This window comes from Oncorhynchus gorbuscha, linkage group LG16 (genome assembly GCF_021184085.1).
Source record: "Oncorhynchus gorbuscha isolate QuinsamMale2020 ecotype Even-year linkage group LG16, OgorEven_v1.0, whole genome shotgun sequence".
Classification (NCBI taxonomy): domain Eukaryota; kingdom Metazoa; phylum Chordata; class Actinopteri; order Salmoniformes; family Salmonidae; genus Oncorhynchus; species Oncorhynchus gorbuscha.
Window position 1 is genome coordinate 33,946,268 of NC_060188.1, and position 25,630 is coordinate 33,971,897.

At 42.3% G+C, this 25,630-nt stretch overlaps 2 protein-coding genes across 3 annotated transcripts in view; one reads left to right on the forward strand and one right to left on the reverse strand.

Moving 5' to 3' along the window:
* Nucleotides 1-12,553: 12,553 nt before the first annotated feature.
* On the reverse strand, nucleotides 12,554-22,121 carry LOC124000441 (trypsin-like). 2 transcript variants are annotated; one of them, XM_046306795.1, is made up of 7 exons: nucleotides 22,081-22,121; nucleotides 21,835-21,936; nucleotides 17,136-17,156; nucleotides 16,851-17,013; nucleotides 16,108-16,376; nucleotides 14,957-15,105; nucleotides 12,554-13,173 (listed from the first exon to the last, which is right to left on the reverse strand). In XM_046306795.1, the coding sequence occupies exons 2-7, from the start codon at nucleotides 21,890-21,892 to the stop codon at nucleotides 12,856-12,858; spliced, it is 978 nt and encodes a 325-aa protein (XP_046162751.1). In that variant the 5' UTR covers nucleotides 21,893-21,936; nucleotides 22,081-22,121; the 3' UTR covers nucleotides 12,554-12,855. The 2 variants fall into 2 exon arrangements, with proteins under 2 accessions (XP_046162751.1, XP_046162750.1); XM_046306794.1 differs by lacking the exon at nucleotides 22,081-22,121 and having other exon boundaries at nucleotides 21,835-22,051.
* A 3,407-nt stretch (nucleotides 22,122-25,528) lies between these two features.
* The window catches only part of LOC123999244 (serine/threonine-protein kinase TAO2-like), a 46,564-nt gene continuing 46,462 nt past the window's right edge, over nucleotides 25,529-25,630 (forward strand). Inside the window, exon 1 of the mRNA XM_046304799.1 lies at nucleotides 25,529-25,616. The gene's annotated coding sequence lies outside the window, so the exon portion shown is untranslated. The remainder of the gene's footprint in view (nucleotides 25,617-25,630) is intronic.

Sequence of the window (25,630 nt, forward strand, 5' to 3'; positions counted from 1 at the left end):
CCTCCAAGTGCGCTCACAACGTTGGACAAACGCCTGAGCGGAGGGAACGCTGGACTCGGCGAGCTGGGACGAGAACAGAGGAGGCTGGTACCCCAGACTACTCTGAAACGGGGATAGCCCGGTAGCAGACGAAGGAAGCGAGTTGTGAGCGTATTCTGCCCAGGGAGCTGTTCTGCCCAAGACGCAGGGTTTCTAAAAGAAAGGCTGCGTAATATGCGACCAATCGTCTGATTGGCCCTTTCTGCTTGACCGTTAGACTGGGGATGAAAACCGGAAGAGAGACTGACGGAAGCACCAATCAAACGACAGAATTCCCTCCAAAACTGTGACGTGAATTGCGGACCTCTGTCTGAAACGGCGTCTAACGGGAGGCCATGAATTCTGAACACATTCTCAATGATGATTTGTGCCGTCTCCTTAGCGGAAGGAAGCTTAGCGAGGGGAATGAAATGTGCCGCCTTAGAGAACCTATCGACAACCGTAAGAATCACAGTCTTCCCCGCAGACGAAGGCAGACCGGTAATGAAGTCTATGGTCCATGTGAGACCATGGTCGAGAAGGAATGGGAAGCGGTCTGAGACGACCGGCAGGAGGAGAGTTACCTGACTTAGTCTGCGCGCAGTCCGAACAAGCAGCCACGAAACGGCGCGTATCACGCTCCTGAGTAGGCCACCAAAACCGCTGGCGAATAGATGCAAGTGTACCCCGAACGCCGGGGTGGCCAGCTAACTTGGCAGAGTGAGCCCACTGAAGAACAGCCAGACGAGTAGAAACAGGAACGAAAAGAAGGTTACTAGGACAAGCGCGCGGCGACGCAGTGTGAGTGAGTGCTTGCTTAACCTGTCTCTCAATTCCCCAGACAGTCAACCCGACAACACGCCCATCAGGAAGTATCCCCTCGGGATCGGTAGAAGCCACAGAAGAACTAAAGAGACGAGATAAGGCATCAGGCTTGGTGTTCTTATTACCCGGGCGATAAGAAATCACGAACTCGAAACGAGCGAAAAACAACGCCCAACGAGCTTGACGTGCATTAAGTCGTTTGGCAGAACGGATGTACTCAAGGTTCTTATGGTCAGTCCAAACGACAAAAGGAACGGTCGCCCCCTCCAACCACTGTCGCCATTCGCCTAGGGCTAAGCGGATGGCGAGCAGTTCGCGGTTACCCACATCATAGTTGCGTTCCGATGGCGACAGGCGATGAGAAAAATAAGCGCAAGGATGGACCTTATCGTCAGACTGGAAGCGCTGGGATAGAATGGCTCCCACGCCCACCTCTGAAGCGTCAACCTCGACAATGAATTGTTTAGTGACGTCAGGAGTAACAAGGATAGGAGCGGACGTAAAACGCTTCTTGAGGAGATCAAAAGCTCCCTGGGCGGAACCGGACCACTTAAAGCACGTCTTGACAGAAGTAAGAGCTGTGAGAGGGGCAGCAACTTGACCGAAATTACGAATGAAACGCCGATAGAAATTAGCGAAACCTAGAAAGCGCTGCAACTCGACACGTGACCTTGGAACGGGCCAATCACTGACAGCCTGGACTTTAGCGGGATCCATCTGAATGCCTTCAGCGGAAATAACAGAACCGAGAAATGTGACAGAGGAGACATGAAAGGCGCACTTCTCAGCCTTCACGTAGAGACAATTCTCTAAAAGGCGTTGGAGTACACGTCGAACGTGCTGAACATGAATCTCGAGAGACGGTGAAAAAATCAGGATATCGTCAAGGTAGACAAAAACAAAGATGTTCAGCATGTCTCTCAGTACATCATTAACTAATGCCTGAAAAACAGCTGGAGCATTAGCGAGACCGAACGGCAGAACCCGGTACTCAAAATGCCCTAACGGAGTGTTAAACGCCGTTTTCCACTCGTCCCCCTCTCTGATGCGCACGAGATGGTAAGCGTTACGAAGGTCCAACTTAGTAAAGAACCTGGCTCCCTGCAGAATCTCGAAGGCTGACGACATAAGGGGAAGCGGATAACGATTCTTAACCGTTATGTCATTCAGCCCTCGATAATCCACGCAGGGGCGCAGAGTACCGTCCTTCTTCTTAACAAAAAAAAACCCCGCTCCGGCGGGAGAGGAAGAAGGCACTACGGTGCCGGCGTCGAGAGAAACAGACAAATAATCCTCGAGAGCCTTACGTTCGGGAGCCGACAGAGAGTATAGTCTACCCCGAGGGGGGGGGTGGTCCCCGGAAGGAGATCAATACTACAATCATACGACCGGTGAGGAGGAAGGGAGTTGGCTCTGGACCGACTGAAGACCGTGCGCAGACATGATATTCCTCCGGCACTCCTGTCAAATCACCAGGTTCCTCCTGAGAAGGGGGGGACAGAAGAAACAGGAGGGATAGCAGACATTAAACACTTCACATGACAAGAAACGTTCCAGGATAGGATAGAATTACTAGACCAATTAATAGAAGGATTATGACATACTAGCCAGGGATGACCCAAAACAACAGGTGTAAAAGGTGAACGAAAAATCAAAAAGGAAATGGTCTCACTGTGGTTACCAGATACTGTGAGGGTTAAAGGTAGTGTCTCATATCTGATACTGGGGAGAAGACTACCATCTAAGGCGAACATGGGCGTGGGCTTCCCTAACTGTCTGAGAGGAATGTCATGTTTCCGAGCCCATGCTTCGTCCATAAAACAACCCTCAGCCCCTGCATGAAGCAGCCGAACCGGTCCAGCGTAGATGGACCGACATGGTAGTACAGGATCTTGATGGAGAGACCTGAGTAGTAGCGCTCACCAGTAGCCCTCCGCTTACTGATGAGCTCTGGCTTTTACTGGACATGAATTGACAAAATGTCCAGCAGAACCGCAATAGAGGCAAAGGCGGTTGGTGATCCTCCGTTCCCTCTCCTTAGTCGAGATGCGAATACCTCCCAGCTGCATGGGCTCAGTCTCTGAGCCGGAGGGAGGAGATGGTTGCGATGCGGAGAGGGGGAACACCGTTAACGCGAGCTCTCTTCCACGAGCTCGGTGACGAAGATCTACCCGTCGTTCTATGCGGATGGCGAGTGCAATCAAAGAGTCCACACTGGAAGGAACCTCCCGGGAGAGAATCTCATCCTTAACCTCAGCGTGGAGTCCCTCCAGAAAACGAGCGAGCAGTGCCGGCTCGTTCCAGTCACTAGAGGCAGCAAGAGTGCGAAACTCTATAGAGTAATCCGTTATGGATCGATCACCTTGACATAGGGAAGCCAGGGCCCTAGAAGCCTCCCTACCAAAAACTGAACGATCAAAAACCCGTATCATCTCCTCTTTAAAGTTCAGGTAATTGTTAGAACACTCAGCCCTTGCCTCCCAGATAGCTGTGCCCCACTCTCGAGCCCGACCAGTAAGGAGTGAAATGACGTAAGCAATCCGAGCTCTCTCTCTTGAGTATGTGTTGGGTTGGAGAGAGAACACAATATCACACTGGGTGAGAAAGGAGCGGCACTCAGTGGGCTGCCCAGAGAAACATGGTGGGTTATTAACCATAGGTTCCGGAGACTCGGAAGACCAGGAAGTAGCTGGTGGCATGAGACGAAGACTCTGAAACTGTCCTGAGAGGTCGGAAACCTGAGCGGCCAGGGTCTCAACGGCATGACGAGCAGCAGACAATTCCTGCTCGTGTCTGCCGAACATTGCTCCCTGGATCTCGACGGCAGTGTTACAAGAATCCGTAGTCGCTGGGTCCATTCTTGGTCGGATCCTTCTGTTATGCTGGTGAATGAGGACCCAAAAGCGACTTAACGAAAACAGAGTCTTTATTCCAGTAAATGGCAAAAGGAATAATCCTGGAAAACTCAAGACGAAAACAAAACAGGAAAAAACTTAAATCCACTCGTAGTAACGAGGACAGACTGGAGACTCGACCATTGACTGCAGGTTGCTTCGGGAAGGCACCGACCGTAGCAGACTAAGACACCTGCTCACACGCAGCATCTGAAGGAGACAAGACACGACAGGGCGAGACAAGGACACAGCACAGCGAACATCATACAAGGATCCGACAAGGACAGAAGTGGAAAACAAGGGGAGAAATAGGGACTCTAATCAGAGGACAAAATAGGGGACAGGTGTGAAAAGACTAAATGAGTGAGTTAGGAGAATGAGGAACAGCTGGGAGCAGGAACGGAACGATAGAGAGAAGAGAGAGAGGGAGGGGGAGAGAGAGGGAACGAACCTAATAAGACCAGCAGGGGGAAACGAACAGAAGGGAAAGCACAATGACAAGACAATATATGACAAAACATGACAGGTACGACGTGCATGTTACAGGTCGATATACTGTATGTTGTTATTCTTGCCAGGAGAACTATCATTTCGACCTGGGGCGATAATTGACTCAACATGAAAGGGCTAAGGAGGTTTATTGGCTGTGTCCTCCTCTGCCATTAATTAATTGTCAAACACTGAGCTACTGCTTCTCACTTTTGGGAATTCCAATACTTTCTCTCCTACAAATGGTAATATGGCGATTTACAGTTACAGTTAGCTGGCATTCTAAAGCCTATAATTTCCATTCCCCTTTAACACCAATGTTCTCTCTGAACTGCACGTGTAGCCCCGAGACTGCCGCGCAGAAATATTAGCCCACAGACAGAAGTACTAGATTTAATTTCACACAACCTTCTAGATCAGTGGTCACTAACTAACTGGTCGATCTCCCAAGGCATTGCTAGTCGATGACCAAACATTTCTGCTAAACGATAAAGCCTGGTGTTCCACTGTTGTCAGTTGATGCACCCAATTCAGAAGCCCTGCGCGCCGGGTAGGAGACTGTTGTCATTTTGAACCATTTCAAGTGTCAATGTAAAACACTGCCTTCCGGGTGGTCAAGTGCCCTATAGGACTACCGCTGGCCAATCGGATGGCTCAGATGACAGTGTCTGCAGTAACGTAGCAGGCATAAAAGAAAGCTACAGCAAGGTTGATACTGTGAGATTTCAAAACGTTTAAAACCATGACTAGAGAGAGACTGTCAACGAATACAAAAGAGATGCTGTTTTTATGAGTGAGTTCATGCTTATGTTCTTACTCAGTTCTGTCAATTCATAGTATTCAACACTTTCATAACCCATAAACTGCTCCTTCTTCCGGTTTCCACCTAGTGCTACAACAATCACTGCAGCAGTAATGAATAAGTAGGAAAGTGTATCTACATGCTTTAGTTGTTATTATTAGCGGCTTGGGTCTTTTTTAATGTGAAGGAATATTTTATTTTCTCTGTTCACAGGAGTAACAACATACATTTGTGCATGAGGCAGAAATAATGCGGTGCGACTTGAGTTTCACCATCATCTGGAAGACGTCCCTTTTTGGTAAAGGAGAGCAGATGAGATGTTGAGAGGCAGACCCTCAGTCTGCTGCTCTCTGCCTCCGCTGAGACTGACCATCAGATGCAGGCCCCATCAGTCCAATAAAATGAAAATAAAAAGCAAATGATTTAAATGTATTCCCAAGTAATACAACAATGGATCAATTACAGGTCTGATCATATAGCCTACCTCAAATTTTTAAATATAATTGAAAGAAATGTCCCAACAACAATGCATTGACAGGGCAATTCAAGCAAAGCCAATATGCGGTGTTAATGTATTGGGCCTATAGCTTACTGCACAAACCTCATTGCTCCAGTACTGTTTTTAATTGTTTAATGTTGTAAAGGCTTACGTTTTTTAAGTTATGTTAAAAAAAAATCTGAGCGGTAGATCTCCGCTTGCATTTTGACTCGGCTTTCAGTTGGTCACCACTGTTCTAGAGTTTTTCCTGTCAACCCTATCAACGTTTCCCTTTACTGTGGTAATTGCGATTGAATAAACTTTCAATGCAACATACCGAAATAAAACTAACTCTGCAAGGGATTTTGTAGTAGGCAGAACGCATCGGATTATATTGCATTAACATGCACTACAGCCCGTACTCTACACAGACCGATGTGGCATAAACCATCAGAGCTGCAGTAGGCTTATATGCAAATAAACCATTGCCATATATGGATCTGTGCCATTGACTTTAAACTGGACTGTGTTGACAGCATGCGCGGTGGTGAGTAGATGCACTTGTTTTGATATCAAAGCGAAGCTGCATGTAGCCACGTGTGCCTATTTTGTTCATATCCTTTGCTAGATAATGAGTTATTAGCCCAGTTGAATCCTACATACGAAGAACCATATGTGTGACATTTAAAATACAATTTAAAAAAGAGAGAGATACATGAAAATCATCATCTATAGTGAACCGGTTTCACAAGCTTTCCATGCGCTAATTAACAATCATTTTAAATTTAAAGATAGGCTCTCGTGGAATAACCGTTTATGTGCACCATTCAGAATGGACAGACAAGCGCACAACTTTTCTGTTGCTGATGAAAATCGACGAAATGTGGGAAAGAAACGTAAAACAAAACTAAAAGAATGAAAAGACAGGCAAAGGAAGATCTTACGGGATGCGGGAAACCCCTATACAAATCGTAAGGGTCAAGAAGAAACTGGGAAAAGCTGTCCAAAAGAGGTGTGGAAGAACCGTATATCAAGCTAGCTAGCTATAGGAGTACAGTAACTAACATGTATGTTCTGGGTTGTCTAATTTGTAACTATAGGGAAAACATATTAGCTAAAGTTCGTTCGCTACTAACTTATACATTACCGTTACAAATGTTATTGCTAGATTACAGAAGAAACATAGCTTGATACCTTTTCTCCGTCCACCGGATGATTCGACATGGATACAGTAGCTAGCTAGTTATATCTAACGTTTCACTGTATCCTGCAGGGACTGCACACCGAGGGTCCATTGAGGTGACAAGCCGCATATTGAAGTGGGTGAAGACAAAATCCACGCCACTTCGCAAACCAGAGGTGCGCAAGTTGATCATCTTCAGTGACAGATGCTGTGGGCAGAATAACAACTGGCGGTTGCTCAATCTGATGTCGATGCTCGTCTCTATGGGTTACTTTACCCAAGTTGAGCAGAAGTTCTCTAGTCAATTATTTTCTTCCTTGTGATCGATCATTTGCCACCATCGAGAAGAGGCGCAAGGTGTCAGTCCTTCATACACCTGATGATGTTTCAAAGATGATACTTGAAGCACAACCATTCAAGGTGATGAGGATGCAATGTGAAGACTTCAGGCACCTCCCAGATTCTGCCCTCAAGCCACCAGCTGGACTACAGATGACCTCAGTGAGGTGGTTAAAAGTCACAGGTATTGCACAGAGAATAGTTTACTAACATCCCATCAACATGCAACATGTTGTTCTAACAATACAATATCTTAATGCTTGACTGTGAAAGTTGTTTATTGATGTCAGGAACATAAAATGTTTCTGTTCCAATTTCAGTTGAGGATCCTTGGAATCTGTACGCCAGACAGAGCCACAGTCTATTTGAGGGATGGAAATCGTGGCTGATCTCCAAACCACAACAAGGAACTACACCTCAACCTCCTGATTGTGCAAGTCCCTACCCTAGAACATATGAGACTCCTCTGCCCATAAAAAAAACAAGTACCAAGATCTGATGACCATGCTCAACTACTTGCCAGATGCTGCAGGCTCTTTTTATGAATCACTGCAGAGTGAATCATTTGTTGTTAAACCAAGCTACATAATTAACCGTTTTTTTCTGTGAGTTTACGATCCCCTGAACCTGTACAGTATGTTGAATCTGAATACATTTCAGAAGACATGTCTCCCATATTGTAGGAAATTAAATGTATTGTAGATGTTTTCTATGTGAATCAATTTGTGTATGATTTGAACCAGCGCAATATATTGAATTCATTTAATTTTAAGATGTTGTTCCTAGTGTAGAAAATGTTATGTACAATGTGTTCTGTTGAGAATTATTTTGTGTGTGATCATTTGACCCTTTTTTAATCTGAATGAATTGAAAACAAATAAGTCGTCACATACAGTATGTGAGTATTAATTTGATCTTCATTCCCTTTTTTTATTCATTACAATGTACAGTATTGTATATTGTCACCACTTTTAGCATTAACACAAAGCAGTTAATACGTATTTACTGCTGTCACCTCAGTGCAGAAGGACATGTCTTGCCTTTAGCATGGGTTTAACGCAATTCAAATCCTAATTGCTGATCATAGTGTTAACCGTAAAGAGGATGTTTTTTTCTGAACGTTTTGTAATATTAACCTTGGGGACCTGCATAATGGACATGCATATTGGCACATCACATTGATCCATATTTGATATGTACAAGTAGTGCTTGTTTTGATTGAATTCATTTAATTGTATTCTATTTTTTGTAGTTATTCTATGGTATGTTCACATCGAGGGCTTCGTTTTAAATGAGACTAATATTTCATGACTCAACTTTTAAGAAAAGTCAGCAGTGCTAGTGTTGATAGACCACCTATAAATGAATCTCCATACAAATTAATTAACTACATATTTGCGTTTAAGTTATTTAGATGAAGGGCATCTGTACTTGAAAGTACTTAAAACATCATATCAGGTGTTAAAAAAAGACATCTTACAAGAGTCATGCAAAATGTCACATATACTGTTCTTCCACAAACTGAGATCATCCCTGGGGATAAACTGTTCTTCCACAAACTGAAATCATCACTGGAAATATACTGTTCTTCCACAACCTGAAATCATCACTGGAGATATACTGTTCTTCCACAAACTGAAATCATCACTGGAGATATACTGTTCTTCCACAAACTGAAATCATCACTGGAGATATACTGTTCTTCCACAAACTGAAATCATCACTGGAAATATACTGTTCTTCCACAAACTGAAATCATCACTGGAAATATACTGTTCTTCCACAAACTGAAATCATCACTGGAGATATACTGTTCTTCCACAAACTGAAATCATCACTGGAGATATACTGTTCTTCCACAAACTGAAATCATCACTGGAGATATACTGTTCTTCCACAAACTGAAATCATCACTGGAAATACTGGAGATATACTGTTCTTCATCACATATACTGTTCTTCCACAAAAATCATCACTGGAGATATACTGTTCTTCCACAAACTGAAATCATCACTGGAGATATACTGTTCTTCCAAACTGAAAAACTGAAATCATCACTGGAGATATACTGTTCTTCCACAAACTGAAATCATCACTGGAGATATACTGTTCTTCCACAAACTGAAATCATCACTGGAGATATACTGTTCTTCCACAAACTGAAATCATCACTGGAGATATACTGTTCTTCCACAAACTGAAATCATCACTGGAGATATACTGTTCTTCCACAAACTGAAATCATCACTGGAGATATACTGTTCACTGGAGATATACTGTTCTTCCACAAACTGAAATCATCACTGGAGTTCTTCCACAAATGAAATCATACTGTTCTGTTCCTTCCACAAACTGAAATCATCACTGGAGATATACTGTTCTTCCACAAACTGGAATCATCACTGGAGATATACTGTTCTTCCACAAACTGGAATCATCACTGGAGATATACTGTTCTTCCACAACCTGAAATCATCACTGGAGATATACTGTTCTTCCACAACCTGAAATCATCACTGGCGATATACTGTTCTTCCACAAACTGAGATCATCACTGGAGATATACTGTTCTTCCACAAACTGAAATCATCACTGGAGATATACTGTTCTTCCACAAACTGAAATCATCACTGGAGATATACTGTTCTTCCACAAACTGAAATCATCACTGGAGATATACTGTTCTTCCACAAAATGGAATCATCACTGGAGATATACTGTTCTTCCACAAACTGGAATCATCACTGGAGATATACTGTTCTTCCACAACCTGAAATCATCACTGGAGATATACTGTTCTTCCACAACCTGAAATCATCACCGGAGATATACTGTTCTTCCACAAACTGAAATCATCACCGGAGATATACTGTTCTTCCACTGTTCTTCCACAAACTGAAATCATCACCGGAGATATACTGTTCTTCCACAAACTGGAATCATCACTGGAGATATACTGTTCTTCCACAACCTGAAATCATCACTGGAGATATACTGTTCTTCCACAAACTGAAATCATCACCGGAGATATACTGTTCTTCCACAAACTGGAATCATCACTGGAGATATACTGTTCTTCCACAAACTGAAATCATCACCGGAGATATACTGTTCTTCCACAAACTGGAATCATCACCGGAGATATACTGTTCTTCCACAAACTGAAATCATCACTGGAAATATACTGTTCTTCCACAAACTGAAATCATCACCGGAGATATACTGTTCTTCCACAAACTGGAATCATCACTGGAGATATACTGTTCTTCCACAAACTGAAATCATCACTGGAGATATACTGTTCTTCCACAAACTGAGAACATCACTGGAGATATACTGTTCTTCCACAAACTGAGATCATCACTGGAGAAATACTGTTCTTCCACAAACTGAAATCATCACTGGAGATATACTGTTCTTCCACAAACTGAGATCATCACTGGAGAAATACTGTTCTTCCACAAACTGAAATCATCACTGGAGAAATACTGTTCTTCCACAAACTGAAATCATCACTGGAGATCATCACTGTTCTTCCACATTCTAAATATTTAAACGGCAATAAAAAAAGTATTTTTTGAAATAACAAAAAAATATCAATCGTTGTTGGAAGATATGGGTATGGTGAATTATTTGTCAACCTAATGTGGTACGCACAATTAATAATATAAAAATAACTTGATTATATTCAAATGGAAAAATTGTCACAGAAATGGTTCTTCGTCTGTAGGATTCAGTTATAGATCAGTTGTAGTAAGTAATAGGGCGCGATTGCTTCCTACAGAGCACAAAACATACATTTCTAGACATCTTTGAAAAGCAAATCAGGTAAAGAGATTTTTTTTATTTTTCTTAAAAGGGCAGTGTTGTATTTTGAGACAGGCTTGAATAATCTAAGTAACCAATAGGCAGAGGGTAGCATTTGTCTGATTCTCTGTAATAATGGTATGGGAACAATAATTAATTGTATTTTGTAAAGTGGTTTCTTGCATTAAACAAAACGTTCAGTCACCTTGTCTGAAGGACATTTGGATAAACAGGTTAATGTCAAGCCCTGCATGTTTTTTTCTTCAAAAGTCTCATGGAATGTAGACCTACACTGAACACCACACATTGGGTGCTACTGTAGGCTGAATTATAGAACAGCTATTTCCATGTTAAAATGTTATGGGATGCATTTTCTCCATTGTTTTTGATGGTAGGCCACTCTGTAGGCCTACATTATGATCAAATAGCCACAGTAGGCTACATGGCCACTTTTAAAACTGTAACTTAAAGTGGGTACAGCCTCAGTGTTCACATTAAACACACGCTGGAAGTTGCACAGAATTTTCGATGTTCAAGTTTTCAAATATATACACTATCATTTAAAAGTTTGGGGTCACTTAGAAATGTCCTTGTTTTTGAAAAGAAAGCACATTTTTTGTCCATTAAAATAACATCAAATTGATCAGAAATACAGTGTAGACATCGTTAATGTTGCAAATGACTATTGTAGCTGGAAACGGCTGATTTTTAATGGAATATCTACATAGGCGTACAGAGGCCCATTATCAGCAACCATCACTCCTGTATTCTAATGGCACGTTGTGTTAGCTAATCCAAGATTATATAATTTTTAAAGGCTAATAGTATAAATAATATATATATAATATTTAAAATAATATAATTTCCAATTTCTTTGAGCAAACAATACAGCTCAGCATTGTTGTTGTTTTTAAATAGCTTAGTATTTGTATTATTTCATTTGTAGTATTTATTTGCTCATCTTTATCAAGGGTGCCAATAATTTTGGATCTGTAAATGTATAAACTCAAATTTGAGTTGATGATTGGACACTTGGTTTTCCACTGATTCATTTATGCATGTCATTCCTTTTATTTTAAGTACAATTATGTGATGTATTTTAGCTAAATATAGATGATATCACCTCTCTGGTTAAGTGAGTTTGTATGACCCAATCCAGGTAAGAGGGTTACCAATTGCGGTATATTCACTAGGAACCAAACAAACCAAACAGAAGCAAACAGAACGGAACGGGACCTACCTGAATTTGTCCAATAGGAACTCTTGTTTCCGTTGCAAAACATTTCCCTTCAGAGTAAACGGTTTAACATGGCCTGTGTGGTCCAGTGGCTACAACCCTGGAACACATGTATGCCAGAGTCGGCATGGGTTTGAATCTATCTCACTGTCCTTTGACTCACCCTCTCACTGTCTTATCTCTTTAATAAAAGCAAACAAATTAGTGGGACTGCCCCACTCCTTAAAAAGTAACAATTAAACAAAGAGTAAATGGTTTCGCAACTGTTTGCTACGGTCTTGGTCTAAATGAATACACACTTGGTATTTATGGCAGTCTGATAGTTACCTGCCTGCCACTCCACCATTACATGATAGGAGATGCTTGTTGAGAGGCATTCTCGGCTCAATGATAAATCGCTGTAGTTCACTATAAAGAATGTATCTACAGTATTTGCAGATACAGTATACTCAAGATGGAAAAATATACACAACTTGTAAAATAATTATAAAAATAGCTTTCCATTTAATCATCACGTGTGATGTCTATGTGTTACTCTCTTAACAATCATGAACTGAGCTCTGATGATCAACCAAATGTAATCCTATAGCATAACACAATTACATTTGCTCTCCAACTTAATTACTTACATCACAGGAAGAAAATATGAGTAGATTCAGTAGATTCATATTCATATTGAATGAAACCAATCACTTATTGTTGACAGTTTTAACATACTATTACAGTGCTTTTCACATACAATTAGAAGTGTAGTGGACATAGAATCCACTTTTAGTGTATGCCCTATAAGAAAAGATAAAAAGAAAGGAGAATGGGAGAGAGGGATAGGAGGAGAGAGAGGGAGAAGGAGAGGAGGTGTGTGGCCCCACCGGACAGTGCAGCACAGGTGACAGTGAGGTCAGAGTTATTCCCACTGGAGGAGAAGGTGACGAAGCCTGGTTGGTCCGTGCTGATCTGGCTCTTGATCCAGGCCTGGTACTGGGACACTCTGGCATACACTCCTGGAAAATTTGGTTTAGCACAGCTTACTCCGAAACTCACAACACCAGACTGGATCCAGACTAAGCCCGATTTGCTCACTAGCGGCCCCCCTGAGTCTCCCTGTACAGAGACAAATGTTACATCAGGGTCAGTGAACAATGCAATTACCAGCAGAAGTTCTCATGATTTTGGTTTGTGATCATTTCTAATTTGTCTTTAAAAAGTTCCTACACAGTCAAAATCATGTTTTTCTTGAAATTGGATGATATTTGGATGAAACCAGAACAAACTATTACTGCTGCTTCTACATTGATGAAGTTGGATCATAAAGTTACTGGTCCCCTCCCCCATGTCAAACACTTGGATTCAGGAGGCGGGATTATTAAGGGCTTTATGTGACATCACATAAAGCCTCTCATTTGAATATGCCAATGGTAATGTATTATTTTCTTACCTAATTGGATCTTTGAAGCAGGGCACCTATTCAAGGGTGTTCTCTGGGGTGGCGCTAGAAGTAAATGCAACGTGTATACGTGAAGAATTGGATCAAGCGGTTGATGCACAACGTCTGGCCCGCATGGCGGATGGAGTAAGCCCACCCCATCCGTTCTAGAGTTTTTCTTATGAAGAGTCTCTGCCTTCTCACATGTATTTGGGTTTTATGAGATACCCTGCGAGAGCCTACGTGACCCAAACCCGAGCAGTGTGATAAAGGCAAATTATTTGGTCATGTGTCATGTGTGTGTAGATGGGAGGCGTATCGTACGCCAGCTGAGCCTAAATGCTGCAATTGTGGTGGTGAAGATGCACCCGGATTTCTGAAGTGTCCTGTTAGGCTGAAGAATGGCAAGAATAAGGGCTGTCTAGAATGTCTCCTATCTGGAGTCGTCAAGAAGAGTGGAAGAAAAGAGTGGAGTTGAAGAAGTAATGGTTGCAGGAGTAGAGACACAAGATGATGTTCCTTGTCAACAGAGGGATCCTGACATGTTGCGTGTTAAGAAGGTGGACTTTGTGGCATTGATTATCAAGTGCACCGCACAAACTGAGAGGAAATCGGAGAAAATAGGCATCATTGTGAGTGCGGCCGAGCGTTTTTTGCTCTGTCTACACAGGCACCTGATGTGATTTGAACTACGACGGAAGGAGTGGGATGGTTTTTTAAATGTATTTTCGACGTATGACGTAGCCCCCCCCCCCTTCCCATAATATAATAGTTTTTGTTTCAAACAGCAGGTGGCGGCAATACAGCAATAGTTGTAGTCTACCATAAAACCTTAAAGAAGAAGATATTCATGATATATGAAGATTGCCTGGCAGTCAATATATATATTTCATTAAATATACCCAGACAGCCCTCACCCTGTAAAGTTTCAATCGAAATTGTCCAAAATTAGTTAGCTAGCTAACTTGATAAACAGTGCTGACAATTCCATTTGGGCTAGCTAGATAAATTATTTAGCCAACATTTGGTCTATATTGATGCTGTTACAATAACAAAATAGTTGGACAAATCATTTGTGAAAGCATGATGTGATGTATGACAGGATTGGATGTTGCATGCCATTTCAATGTTGTTTGAGCTGCTTTGTGTGTAAGCAAATTTGCTTGCAACAATGCTCACCGCGACAATGCTCACTGTATCCCTGTTGCTTGACAAAGATATTTTCAAAGAACCGTCAGCCAAGGTGAGCTACTCGCCCACTCAGACTACTAGCTCCCCACCTGGTCTCTATTTTCAGACTTCCTGGTAGTAAAAAGTAAAAAGTAGTCATACAAAGTTATTTAACCGGGGAATCAGAATGACTGTTCGGGACCTTTAAATAATAGCTCTGCAAACCGCAGCTAAAATACAGCTTTAGCTCTGCAACTACAGTATTTGGAATTAAACACAGCCATGTATCACCTGACAGGAATCCTTTCCTCCTGCCAATAGACCAGCACAGATCATGTTGCCTGTGATTGAACCCACTCCAGCATAGAGACAGGTACACTTCCTGTTCCCCACTATTGGCAGCTCCACCTCCTGTAGGGTCTGGGGTGAGGGCAGGGACACTGAGGAGGAGAGGCCATGAGAGACAGGTCACCTTTCACCGATAAACCGTTGTATACATTTCTGATCCTTTGTGATCTGCTCCAACTGTATTGATACAAACTGAACTTGACAAAAAAGTGACATATATATACAGGTAAAGGTTGTACAGTCAGGTCCAGAATGATTGGCACCCCTGATAAAGATGAGAGAAAAAATACTGTCAAATAATACAAATACTGAGCTATATTGAATGGAAAATGCTAAAACAATTGCTCAGAGAACATGTAATAAAAAATTATCTGAAAAATGAAAATGATTAGCTCCTCTTTTTTTCTATACCTTGCCGTGCAAAAATAATGGCACTGAGCGTTTTTCCTAATATGTTTTATGAGATTTGAGTACAGAGAGAGACAGACCTCTTTGGCCACAAACACCAGTGGTGGTATTGGCGTCGAAATAAGGATGCATAAGCAGAAAAGAACCCCAAACCTACTGTCAAATATGGTGGTGGATCTTTGATGTTTGTTATGGGGCTATTTTGCTTCCACTGGTCCCGAGGCTCCTGTTAAGGTCAATAGCATCACGAACTCCACCCAGTACCCGGGCATTTTAGACAAAAACCTTATTGCCTCTGTCAGGAGGCTGAAACTTTGACACAAGTGGATCTTCCAGCAAGACAACAACCCCAAGCACACATCAACATACACAAAGAAATGGTCAATTGACCACAAAATTTACCTTTTGCAGTCACCGGACATTAAACCCATTGATAACCTGTGGTTTGACAATGAAGGATATCAAGGATCTGGAAAGATTATGTCCGGAGGAATGGTCTGAGATACCTCTCATATTAGGAAAAGGCTCAGCGCCGTTATCCTCGCAAGGTGAGGCATTGAAAGAAAGATTTCTGATTTATTTCATTGTTTAAAAAAAAAATCAATCTTTAATCAAGGGTGCCAATAATTCTGGACCTGACTGTGGCTTGACAATGCAAAGTCGGCATTGGGACCATCAGTTCTAACCTCCACTATTGATATTGCCCCAGCCAGTGACCCAGCTAGTAGTGCCATTGTAGTATGTGCTGCCCCCTGCTGTCAGGCAGACCGGCCGAATGTAGTTAGTGAAGGTGACGGATGACGAGAGCTTCAGCAGACAGATGTCATTGTCATTGGTTGCACTGTTGTAGTTGGGGTGGCGGATGATCTGAGAGACCGTTCGGGACACCTCGTTGGGGTTGACGCTTTTCTGATTTTCCCGGCCCAGGTAAACAAGCAGGCCAGACGTGCTGGTGCTGAGAACGAAGGGAGGGAGTTGAGGCCAAAGATTATAAGTGTGCTTTCTGACACAATTGACCTCATTCTGTCATGTATTTTAGAGAGATAATGTCACCTGTCTGGAGTCACTTATTTGACAATCATCGATAGACCCCCATAGAAGCTAGCAAGCACATACATTATTGTTAGGAAATGTAATTTAAGTTTTTAACTCAAGTTTTTGTATTCACATGGTAGAGTTGTCCTCAAATTACCAAAATACATTATAATTTGAATTATCTCTCTGAATTAAGTGATTATTAATGAATACAGTAGATAAAATAGTACATAGACAAATACAGTGTATAGAGACGTTTCAATCACACATTGGCATAATATACAGGTTGGGGGAAAGGGGGTTACCTAGTCAGTTGTACAAATGAATGCATTCAACTGAAATGTGCCTTCTGCATTTAACCCAACCCCAGGTGGGATAGGTTATGTCATTCTACCTGGCGAAGCAGTGAGCGACAGTCAGGACCCAGTCTTTGTTGACAAGGGAGCCTCCACAAAAATGTCTGCTGGATCTGTGCAGACTGGCCTGCCATGGCCAGCTCCCCGCCACTGCATTAAGACCCCCCACGATCTTTGTGTTGAGAGGAGCTGTGCCGCACACTGGAAGATACAAACCCATGAGAGGTGGCTCATGATAGAACACACAAATCCCTCACATTATAAACAGAGCAACAAAAAACTAAAGCTGATTTGAAGTTCTGCAGTTGTATGTAATAACTTACCATCCAACTGTGCATGGCCACCTGGGTGAGGGAAAGTGGATTGGTGTTATTACATTTTTTTTCAGTTGCCAAGTTATAGTACTTAAATTGACATGCTAATATGGGGGAGGAAGATAATATTTAAATACTATGTAAAAACAAAATCCCTGAACTAACCCTGGCTGGAATTAGAAGGTGCCTGTGAAATCTTACAAAACACGGGTTTGTTGTTATCCAGAATGAATGGAGACGAGGGAAAAATAACAAACTGGTCATTCACTGAAACAGCCCACTAACCAGAAATATTCAGTGGTGTAAAGTACTTAAGTAAAAATACTTTAAAGTACTAATTAAGTAGTTTAAGTATCTGCATTTTACTATTTAATTTTTGGAGGACTTTTACTTTACTACATTCCCGAAGAAAATAATGTAGTTCATTATTTACTGCATACATTTTCCCCTGACACCGAAAAGTACGCGTTACATTTTCAATGCTTAGCAGGACAGGAAAATGGTCTAAATCACTCAAGTAAAGAGAACATCCCTGGTCATCTGATCTGGCAGACTCACTAAACACAAATGCTTTTGTTTGTAAATTATGTCTGAGTGTTGGAGTGTGCCTTGCCTGTCCGTAAAAAAAAATGTAAACAAGAAAATCATGCCATCTGGTTTGCTTAATATAAGGAATTTGAAAGGAGTTATACTTTTGATACTTAAGTATATTTAAAACCAAATACTTTTTAAAATTTTACTCAAGTGGGAACGAACGTCGTCAGGGAAATGACCGGACCAAGGTGGTGAGCGTACATTTTCTTTTTACTTTGAATGTCGCAACAGACAAAAAAATTAAAAAACTTTAAAAAATAAAAAAATAAAAAAAATAACGTGAAGCTGACTAGGTCTATACAAGCCACTAACACAGACAACTACCCACAACACCAAAAGGAAAAAAGTCTGCCTAAGTATGATTCCCAATCAGAGACAACAGATAGACAGCTGTCCCTGATTGTGAACCATAACCGGCCAAAACATAGAAACAGAAAACATAGAAATAAAGAAACTAGAATGCCCACCCTAGTCACACCCTGGCCTACACCAAAATAGAGAATAAAAGCCTCTCGATGGCCAGGGCGTGACACAAGTAGAATTTTACTGGGTGACTTTCACTTTTACTTGAGTCATTATCTGTTAATGTGTCTTTACTTTTACTCAAGTATGACAATTGGGTACTTTTTCCACCACTGGAAATGTTACCCTTCTGTTATCGTCATAGGCAAAACTTGTGGTTTAACTCGATGCATTTTTGCCATACCAACCTCCCTTTGCTCATACTATTCAATGACGCTCAGTGGAAGTCATTCTCAGGGCAAAGGGAGGATGGAATGAAAGAAAACAGACATTTCCAGAATTTCAAGTTTGAACCCTCTTACTTAGAAATCAGTGGAGGCTGCTTAGGGGAGGACAGCTCATAATGACTGGAACGGAACGAATGACATCAAATACATGGGAATCATGTGTTTGATGTGGTTGATCATTTTCCACTAATTCTACTCCAGCCATTACCACGAGCCAGTCCTCCCCTATTAGGGTGCCACCGACCTCCTGTGTTAGAAATATTCTCACTCTCATTATCTTAATATCTAAACCAACAACATCACTGTGTACAGTGGGTGAAGTTCAGCAGTGAATGACAGAAGAATGTGGGCTGGGCTAGACTAGTCTATTTCTCATCGTTAAAGAACAAATCAATCATGACGAGAATATACAACAGTAGATAATATTTTATTTATTCTGTGTGGAAATCCCCCCCCCCCCAAAAAAGTAATTTGAAACAATAGCATCGCTTGGGACATTGCTGTGAAGAATATGATGTTTTAATTATCATACTACTTTTTCAGCTACCAAAGTAGCCGTGCTCAACCTAAACATGTGTAGACAATACAATGTATGAACCGGAATGACATTTACTCTGACGGGTCAACCCAATGTGTCTTCTTGTCACGTTCTGACCATAGCGAACCCTTATTTTCTATGGTAGAGTAGGTCAGGGCGTGACTGGGGGTTAGTCTAGTTTATTATTTCTATGTGGGGTTCTAGTTTTGTTTTTCTATGTTGGTGATTTTGTATGATTCCCAATTAGAGGCAGCTGTCATATTTAAGTAGCTTTTTTCCACCTGTGTTTTGTGGGATATTGTTTGTGTGTAGTTGTATGTGAGCACTACATTCTCATCACGTTTCGTTATTGTTTTGTGCGTTATACTTAATAAATTAAGATGTGGAACCCAGATCATGCTGCACGTTGGTCCGAGTATGCTTCCAGCGAAAGTGCCACTTCTGTCCTGTCACGCCCTGACCGTAGAGAGCATTTTATGTCTCTATTTTGGTTTGGCCAGGGTGTGATTTGTGTAGGCAGTCTATGTTCTATGTTCTATGATTTTCTATTTCTATGTGTTTGGCCGGTTGTGGTTCTCAATCAGAGGCAGCTGTCTATCGTTGTCTCTGATTGAGAACCATACTTAGGTACCCTTTTCCCCCACCTGTTTTGTGGGAAGTTAAGTTTGTCTTTGTTCAGGGCACATAGCCCAAAGCTTCACGGTTAGTTTTTTTTGTTCTTCGTTTTGTCGTCAATTTTGAATAAAGAAAACATGTATGCTTCCCATGCTGCACCTTGGTCCAGTCCTTCAGCCAGCCGTGACAGAACTTCCCACCACCAACGGACCAAGCAGCATGGTAAGGTGGACTCCTGGACATGGGAGGACGTTCTGGACGGCAACGGAGTCTACACATGGGAGGAGATCCTGGTGGGAAGGGATTGCCTTCCATGGGAACAGGTGGAGGCAGCTAGGAGAGCAGAGTCAGCCGGAGAAAGGAACCAGCGGTATGTGGGAACACGGCTGGCAAGGAAGCCTGAGCGGCAGCCCCAAACATTTTTTTGGGGAGGGGGCACAGAGTCAGGAAGCAGACCTGAGCCAACTCCCTGTGCTTACCGTGGAGAGCATGGGTCTGGTCAGGCCCTGTGCTATGGGGTGATGCTCACGGTGTCGAGGCGGAGCATTCACAGGCCGGTGTGCTCGGTGCCAGCATCCCGCATTTGCCAGGTGGAAGCTGGCATCCAGCCAGAATGGGTGGGGCCAGCTCTGCGCTCGACCACCAGTGCGCCTTCACGGCCCAGTGTATCCGGTGCCTTGGCCAAGGAAGAGGCCTCCTGGCCAGGTGAGTCCTGTGTCTCCCTCCTGTCCGGAGCTGCCAGAGTCTCCCTCCTGTCCGGAGCTGCCAGAGTCTCCCTCCTGTCCGGAGCTGCCAGAGTCTCCCTCCTGTCCGGAGCTGCCAGAGTCTCCCTCCTGTCCGGAGCTGCCAGAGTCTCCCTCCTGTCCGGAGCTGCCAGAGTCTCCCTCCTGTCCGGAGCTGCCAGAGTCTCCCTCCTGTCCGGAGCTGCCAGAGTCTCCCTCCTGTCCGGGGCCCCCTACAAAGGTCCCCAGTCCGGGGTCGGTGACGAGGGTCCCCGCTCTAGAGGTGTGCCGAGCCAGAGGTGGAGCGGGATCTACGTCCCTCGACAGAGCCGCCACCGTGGAGAAATGCCCACCCAGACCCTCCCCTATAGGTTCAGGTTTTGCGCACCTTTCCGCACCTTTGGGGGAGCGTTTTATGTCTCTATTTTGGTTTGGTCCGGGTGTGACTTGGGTGGGCAGTCTATGTTCTATGATTTTCTATGTGTTTGGCTTGATTTGGTTCTCAGAGGCAGCTGTCTATCGTTGTCTCTGATTGAGAACCATACTTAGATACCCTTTTCCCCCACCTGTTTTGTGGGAAGTTAATTTTGTCTTTGTTCAGGGCACATAGCCCAAAGCTTCACGGTTTGGATTTTGTTCTTCATTTTGTTGTTTTTTTAATAAAGAAAATGTATGCTTCCCATGCTGCACCTTGGTCCAGTCGTTCAGCCAGCCGTGACATGTCCAATATTTACCCAGCACGGGGTTGTTTTTAACCAAATCATGTCAGTGCACTTTTAATCTATTTTTTTTTATTTGTTTTTACTGAGGCAGTTCACATTACTAAAAATATATAAACACAGTCCAAAATAGATTGTGGTCCTGTAATATACTGTTAAAGCAGTAATATCAAACATATTCACCGTTTTAATCCTCTTCTCTTTTCAAACACAAAATATTCACAGGCAGTCTTTTTAACCCCTCAAGGTTTGAGGTCCACGCTCCCACAAAAATCTAATTTGGCATAATAAAAAAATTGCAATAAAATCCTGTTTAAGCTAGAGATATGTTTCCACCAGGCATTCCACTGATTTCAAAACTCGGTTCTCCAGAAAGTGGAGAGTGGAGCGCATTAGCAACATTATCACAGTTCTTTGTGAGATCTTTCAAAAAAAGCTGCGTTAGAAATTATTACACACACATACTGAGCAGCTCATGTTATAGACAGAAGCGTGCTACATGGCACACTTCCAATCATGACTAGTGGAAAGGTTCCTGTCTTTTCCATGGCTAAACGCACTAGGCGTGTAATTTGACAATTGTATCCATATTTACAGATAGCATACAAGTTTGTTATGAAGGCACATGAAAGTTCAAATGTTCCAGAAAGTATTTCCAGAAGGCACATCTTAAAAATCAAATAGCTAAATGATCCTCGGTACGACCTTCTTAAAACAATTCCATATAGCTTAGTTGACTGCATTTGATTTAAAATAATAATTCCCTCTTACCTTTTCCAATGCAGGTCAACATTACTACCACAGCACACAATGCCCACCATGAGTCCATCCTATCAGCTGCTCTGGCTTTCTGTGTCCTGTCTTTAAAATACTCTGTTGAACGGGAAGGTACTGTATGTATGTATGTATGTATGTATGTATGTATGTATGTATGTATGTATGTATGTATGTATGTATGTATGTATGTATGTATGTAGGTAGGTAATTGTTTGTATTGAGTCAGGGTGTGACACTTACCTCACAATACTGGTCATTGTCTCTTACATCCTGTCATCTCTCTCTCTCTCGCTCTCTCTCTCTCTCTCTCTCTCTAGCTCTCTCTCTCTCTCTCTCTCTCTCTTGCTCTCTCTCTCTCTCTCTGTCTTTGTGTGTGTGTGTCTTTCACAACCTTATGTCACCGATCATTTCCTCATTTAGCACTTTCAATATCAACGGTTCTCAATTCAGTTAAATTAAAATCATGATTTGGCAAATCATGTATTTGGCTGTTCTCCAAATAGCATTTTAGAGTTGTTAAATTGTGTAGAAATGCAGTAAATTATTAAAAAATCTATATTATTTCAAGCCTAGTCAAATACAGTAAAGGAGATAAGCTATTGACTGTTTTTATTTTTTCATTGATAAAATTTGTTTGTGGGACCCGCGTGCCCCAACAGGAACCTTTTCACACATGAGAAACGATGCATCACCAAAAGAGAGCATGGATTTCCAACAACTCGTTGCCAGGCTGACTCGGATGCAAGACTACAATACTGTGGCTGATATAAACGAAAGGCTGATGACACCAGTAGCTCAACTATTCCTACAGCAGAGCACTCCTCCAGCACCTGCACTGCCAGTCATTGCATTAACGAGCATTGGCTTGCGAAACCTCCTCTAACTTCCTTCATACTGTAACAATGGGGAGGTGTGAGGATAACTTAATGGCATGTCTCAGGCTGGACGTGTTGGCAGTCAGGATCTCTATTCTCCACCGAGTGTTTTTAACCCTCAAAACGTCGGTGGAGAAACAATGGAAGTGGCATGGAAGTGGCTAGAGTCTTGAGAGGTGTAAGGATAATTAGGAGTCTGAAACAATGGGTATTTGGTGCAGTGATAATGGCTGGAGAACATCTAGTTGATTTTTGGATTTTGCTGTTCTCCAAATATAATTTTAGAGTTAAAAAAAATTGTGTAAAAATGCAGTAAAGAAGCGTCAATAAATAAAAAAGGATGAAGCTAAGAACATAAACAACTTCATAGTAAAGAACACTAGAAGAATATGGAAGAACATTTGACGTATTCTTGTTGCTTTTGTGTATTTTGTTTTGTTGCTTTTTGTGCTATTGCTCTGTCTGCATGCTACGTGATGGTTGTCCTATGCTCTCTGCTCATTGTTTGTCTGTATTGTTATTGTAATTGTTTTTAATAACCCGCCCAGGGACTGAGGTTGAACATTAACCGGCTGGCTAAAACCAGCACTTTTACTGAAAAGTTTATTAATGTGCATTGTCGCTATAAAAATAAATTCAAACTCAAGAATATGTCACTCCCAAAACACACAACCCTATGGAACAATCGTTGGATAGCTTTTCGGAATGCACCAATAAATTGGTCCACCTGCAAAACTAAAGAGATAGAATGTCACCTGCCTTGTGCTTGTCTCCGCCCCCCACCAGTAATAAACTTTTGTTAGTTCAACACTGTCTGCATCTCGGTCTTCCCTGAAACCTAATTGGTATGGCAACTGCTCGGCATCTGACCGCAAGGCACTACAGAGGGTAGTGCGTATGGCCCAGCAGTACATCACTGGGACCAAGCTTCCTGCCATCCAGGTCCTCTATACTAGGCGGTGTCAGAGGAAGGCCCAAAAAATTGTCAGAGACTCCAGCCACCCAAGTCATAGACTGTTCTAATATATATATATATGCCATTTAGCAGACGCTTTAATCCAAAGCGACTTACAGTCAAACGTCACAAGACATATTTGACGTCATAAACAGACAGTTGAGGTGTATAACAATAACCCAACGTATGATTAACTTTCTACATTGGTATTCTTATTCATGCAGTCTTACGTTACAGTCTTATTCTAAAATAGTTTTTTTATCCTCTACAATCTACACACAATACGCCATAATGTTTAAGCAAAAACGGGTTTTTATTATTCTTTAGCTAATTTATACCAATAAAAAGACAGAACTACCTTATTCACATAAGTATTCAGACCCTTTGCTATGAGACTCAAAATTGAGCTAAGCTGCATCCTGTTTCCATTGATCATTCGTGAGATATTTCTACAATTTGATTGGAGTCCACCTGTGGTGAATTCAATTGATTTGACATGATTTGGAAAGGCACACATATGTCAATATAAGGTTCCACAGTTGGAAGTGCATGTCAGTGCCAAAACCAAGCCATGAGGTCGAAGGAATTGTCTGTAGAGCTCTGAGACAGGATTGAGTCGAGGCACAGATCTGGGGAAGGGTACCAAAAAAATTATGCAGCATTGAAGGTCCCCAAGAATACAGTGGCATCTATCATTCTTCGATGGAAGAAGTTTGGAACCACCAAGACTCTTCCTAGATCTGTCCGCCCAGCTAATCTGAACAATTGTGGGAGAAGGGACATCAGGGAGGTGACCAAGAACCCGATGGTTACTCTGAGAAAGCTTTAGAGTTCCTCTGTGGAGATGGGAGAACCTTCCAGAAGGACAACTATATCTGCAGTACTTCACCAATCAGGCCTTTATGGTGGAGTGGCCAGACGGAAGCCAGTCCTCAGTAAAAGGCACATGACAGCCGCTTGGAGTTTGCCAAAAGGCACCTATAGTCTCTCAGATGATGAGAAACAAGATGATCTGGTCTGACAAAACCAAGATTGAACTCTTTGTCCTGAATGCCAAGCGTCACATCTGGAGAAAATCTGGCACCATCCCTACGGTGAAGCATGGTGGTGGCAGCACCTCAGACAGGGGCGAAGGTTCGCCTTCCAACAGGAAAATGACCCTAAACACACAGTCAAGACAAAGCAGGAGCGGCTTCGGGACAAGTCTCTGAATGTCCTTGAGTGGCCCAGCCAGAGCCTGGACTTGAACACGATCGAACATCTCTGGAGAGACCTGAAAATCGCTGTCCAGCAATTCTCCCCATCCAACCTGACAGAGTTTGAGGGGATCTGCAGAGAAGAATGGGAGAAACTCTCCAAATACAGGTGTGCCAAGCTTTTAGCGATATTCCCTTGCAGCGTCATACCCAAGAAGTCCGAGACTGTAATCGCTGCCAAAGGTGCTTCAACAAAGTACTGAGTAAAGGGTCTAAGTACTTATGTAAATGTCATATTTCCATTTTTTTTTAAATATATAAATCAACCAAAAATGTTAAACCTGTTTTTGGTTTGTCATTATGGGCTATTAGACACCTACGTGCATGCTTTTAAATCATGAGCTAAAACCAAATATTAGAAAATATATAAACATTTTCCTTAAAGTATAATTTAGTACAACTGTTACTATTCCCACTACAACAAATAAATACTTCAATACATGTAATTTTGTCCCTAAAATATTTACTTTAAATACTGTATAATTAAATTAATTCTTACTGGCTTCACGGCCTGAGCAACAGGCAGTTTACTTTTGGCACGTTAAATTCTTATTTACAATGACGGCCAATTGTGCGCTTCCCTTCCGGACTCCCAATCACCGCCAGTTGTGAAACAGCCTGTCTGCCTGAACCAGTGTGTCTGTAGTGACGCCACTCCTCCTATCCTCAGTATGTTGAGGATATTTTTCGGTGAGCTAACTGAG